At 40.6% G+C, this 3,433-nt stretch overlaps 1 protein-coding gene across 1 annotated transcript; it reads right to left on the reverse strand.

The window, feature by feature from the left end:
• Nucleotides 1–836: 836 nt before the first annotated feature.
• LOC134203228 (uncharacterized) lies at nt 837–3,134 on the reverse strand. Its single transcript, XM_062678110.1, has 5 exons — nt 3,027–3,134; nt 2,699–2,968; nt 2,303–2,625; nt 1,347–1,465; nt 837–1,268 (listed from the first exon to the last, which is right to left on the reverse strand). The coding sequence occupies exons 1-5, from the start codon at nt 3,027–3,029 to the stop codon at nt 859–861; spliced, it is 1,125 nt and encodes a 374-aa protein (XP_062534094.1). The 5' UTR covers nt 3,030–3,134; the 3' UTR covers nt 837–858.
• Nucleotides 3,135–3,433: the final 299 nt, after the last annotated feature.

Consider the following 3,433-nt stretch of genomic DNA (forward strand, 5'->3'; position numbering starts at 1 on the left):
TACTAAACATGACTTTGACTGGTCTTTACTGGTATGTACTTTATCTTCGACGCATTCACCACCAGAGCTCATTCACACTGCAACGCTTATGGGACAGATCTCGGCGAGTTTTACCAAAATACCAAAAATAGGAAAACTGAAAAGGGTGCCACCCAGGAGGATGAGACGCCTGTCATCCGCGGTACAATGGCACTCTACCCAACATCGCTTTTGGTACTTCTGTTTTTGGTACCCAGTTTCTGGGTAGTATACCCGAATTCAGCGCTCATTTTGGGTGATTGGTTCGTACGCAGTTAGTGCTAATTATCGGCATCTAATTTCTCCTGTCGAAAGCTTGCAATTGGTTGAGGTACAACGAGCCTTTTGTGCTTCTATGGCTTCTTTATGTCGAAAAATAGCTCGTCGATACTTCCGAAGTTTTGTTATCACGAATCAAACGAAATTAAAACAAAAACATTGTACGCCATATTGAATGAATGGTGGGTAGGCGTATTAGCCTTCTCTTCAGTCCCCTGGTGCCACCCTTCAAAGTGGCCTGTGATCATATTGATACTCAAATATGTTATGAAAATATACAATTTTCATGATTTCATAAGTAGTTATTGCTTCTATTGCCGCCTTGAAACACTTCCACAGTTATTAACTTTGAGATTTCCCAGGCAAGTTACCATTTTTGCATTTGGTTAACAAGATTCCAAAGAAAGAGAATAAACTGAGCAAGTAAGAAGCACAATTAATTCGATCGATGACGAAGCACTGTGCATTAGAACGGCATTCACAATTTAAAAAAAACACCCACCCTGGATAAGATTCACACGAGTTTGCTTATAGCCAAAATTAAATTTTATTCAACTCGAGTCAACGTTTAACATCATCACCCAGATAGCACAGCGTGGAACCGTCCGGTAGGGTCACGAAAACGACCTCGGTGGCCATATCCGGAGGCAGGTCTGCTGCGGTGATTGTTCCATCCACAGAGCTACCCTTCAGCCGCTGCACGTCCACCACTCGCAGGTCCGTCTGGAGAACGTCGTACGTTTTTGCGCCATCGTCGAACTCGTTCACTTTGACGAAGGCCCATCTGGATCGTATCTGTTTGGGCCGCCGGGCGCTCGAGGAGTTTTTCGCAGGCGGTGACGACAGGGACCGCTGCCGGGAGTGGCGCGACAATCTGGGGGTGTGGCGTCCACGTGTCGGTGGCGTTGAAGGACTGGTTTTTGTCTCGTAGATAAAACTGTTGGCCAGCTCTTTTTTCAGCTTCTCGAGAACTGCGGTGGAAGAAAAGGGAAAGTTCGATGAAGTGTTCTGTATGATTAAGTTTGTATTGCGAAGGGTTGAAGGAATACTTTTACTACTTCCGTTAGAGGAGGGTTTGGTTTTGCTGCTCTGCTCGGATGATGAGAAAAGTTTGTCGGTGCGGGATAGTTTCGAGGGCTCCTTCAAGGACGGTGATGAATTTATTGCACTATAAGGGAAATTGAATAGAGTTGAATAATAATGTATTCAATGATTTATTCCTATTTGTGTATATAGCTAAGCAATCAATAACTCATGCAAATCTATGAAAAAATAAATAAATCAACAAACGTAGGACTGCAAACATGAGCAATACTGTAAAGTGCTGTACAAAATCATGAAATACACCAGAAAGTTATACCAAAACCACAGTGAAGATTTACAGTGGTTTCATACTTGTTTACTACTTTAAACTTTTAAATGTTGAAGAGAGGAGATCGAGAGCTTTTTTATAATCTCCACCTTCAAGCTAACTCCAGTCTACTCCGAAGAGTGGTTTAATCTATATAATAAAAATGAGTTGAGGTTTCCTTCCTGACGATTTAACTCGCGAACGGGTTGACCGATTTGCAAGATATTTTCCCTAATCGATTCGTTTTGGGATCCGCAAGGTTTGTATATATAAAAGGTTGGTGACTTTAACGGGGAAATGTTAAAAATCATTAGAATACAATTTTGGGTCCACTGTTTAGGAAAACAAAATAAACGCATGGAAATCGATCTAGAGTGCGGTGCTGCAAATAGTTCATTGTGACATTTGCAATACCCGGGCTATGCTGGGTCTCTTTGGCTAGTTGTCTATAAAAGCTTGCAAATGTGATATCAAGCTAATACCAGTCACCGAATTTCATGGAAAATATCAGAGAAGGCATATTTTGCCCGTTCTAATATCTAATTTTCGATTACCCAATCAATTATACAAGAAAGGTGCCAACACCAATAAGGCAATTAATTTTTTCATTTTTCATTCCGAACCTATAAACGATCATAATAAAAGAGAACTCACTTTTTAATTTTCGAAACATTTTCTTCTTTGGATGATTCTGCACAGCTCTTTGATTTCGCAGAAAGGGTGGACTCAAACTCTTCTGTATTACTGGATAGTGAGCTCCGTTTCTGTTCTTTCATTTCTTCACTTGAAAGCACTTGATAATCCTGAAGCTGTTTACTGCTAGGTGAAGTTTTAGCAATGGCATTTTCATCAGCCCAACAATGGCATTCTGATGTAGAAACTTTTCTTTTCGGTCGAACTTGATCCGATGACAAAGAACTTTTTCTTTCAGATTTGATATTTAGTATTGATGGCTTTCCTTTCTGTTCATTTGAAAGCTGACATAAATTGTATTAAATTAAATGATAGGTTGCACAAAAGAGAAGAGTGCAACATATGTAAAACACTCACTTTCCTCCTGTATCTATTTTGCTTCTTTGAAATTGCACTCTCCGTCGGGGAATGCGCTAGTTCATTTAGGTCTCGACAAGACTGATAAAGATTGAAATCACTAACCACGCTGTCACTGCGTTCTCTACTTGTCTGTGAATATGTCGGATCAGTGTCGAAATGTTGTCTCCAACTGAAAAAATCCCTCAAACATTCAACCCCGTAGAGCAAACTTTCATCCAAAGTTGGTCCGAAGAACTGACGCCTCAAATCCGTGAGACTAATTTGATCCTGGCAATTGAAGGCAGTCTAGTAACAACCATTTTGTATATTCAACTGTAACACTTACCATCTGAATGAATTTGGAATGAAAAAATCGACTTTATAATGCCAAAATAAAACTCTACAAAAATAGTGACAGTAAAAGAGTTGCTTACTTGGATAACATTTATTTAAGTCTTATTTTGAGCCTCCATTTTCTGCGAACTAAGATAAACTATAAGATGGTACTACGAAACTGCTACCAAAGACTACGGTCAACACTTTTATGCCCAGGGATGTCGGGACAATTTCCAAACCAAAAATTGCCTAGACCGACACCGGGAATGGAACCCAGCAACCCTCAGCATGGTCTTGCTTCATAGCCGCGCATCTTACCGCTAGGCTAAGGAGGGCCCGCAGTGATTAGTTGTCGCTGAAATCGCTTAATACGGTGCCCCGGTAGACCGTTATTATAGCTTAGCTTAGCTTAGCTTA

Source organism: Armigeres subalbatus, unplaced genomic scaffold (genome assembly GCF_024139115.2).
Source record: "Armigeres subalbatus isolate Guangzhou_Male unplaced genomic scaffold, GZ_Asu_2 Contig1702, whole genome shotgun sequence".
In the NCBI taxonomy this organism is placed as follows: domain Eukaryota; kingdom Metazoa; phylum Arthropoda; class Insecta; order Diptera; family Culicidae; genus Armigeres; species Armigeres subalbatus.

What these genes read in the sequence shown, in the direction of transcription:
- LOC134203228 (XM_062678110.1), bottom strand. An exon ending in AATGTTTCGAAAATTAAAAA is followed by an intron (nt 1,466 to 2,302) that starts GTGAGTTCTCTT and finishes TTTCCCTTATAG; the next exon opens with TGCAATAAATTCATCACCGT. An exon ending in CTCTAACGGAAGTAGTAAAA is followed by an intron (nt 1,269 to 1,346) that starts GTATTCCTTCAA and finishes CTTCCACCGCAG; the next exon opens with TTCTCGAGAAGCTGAAAAAA.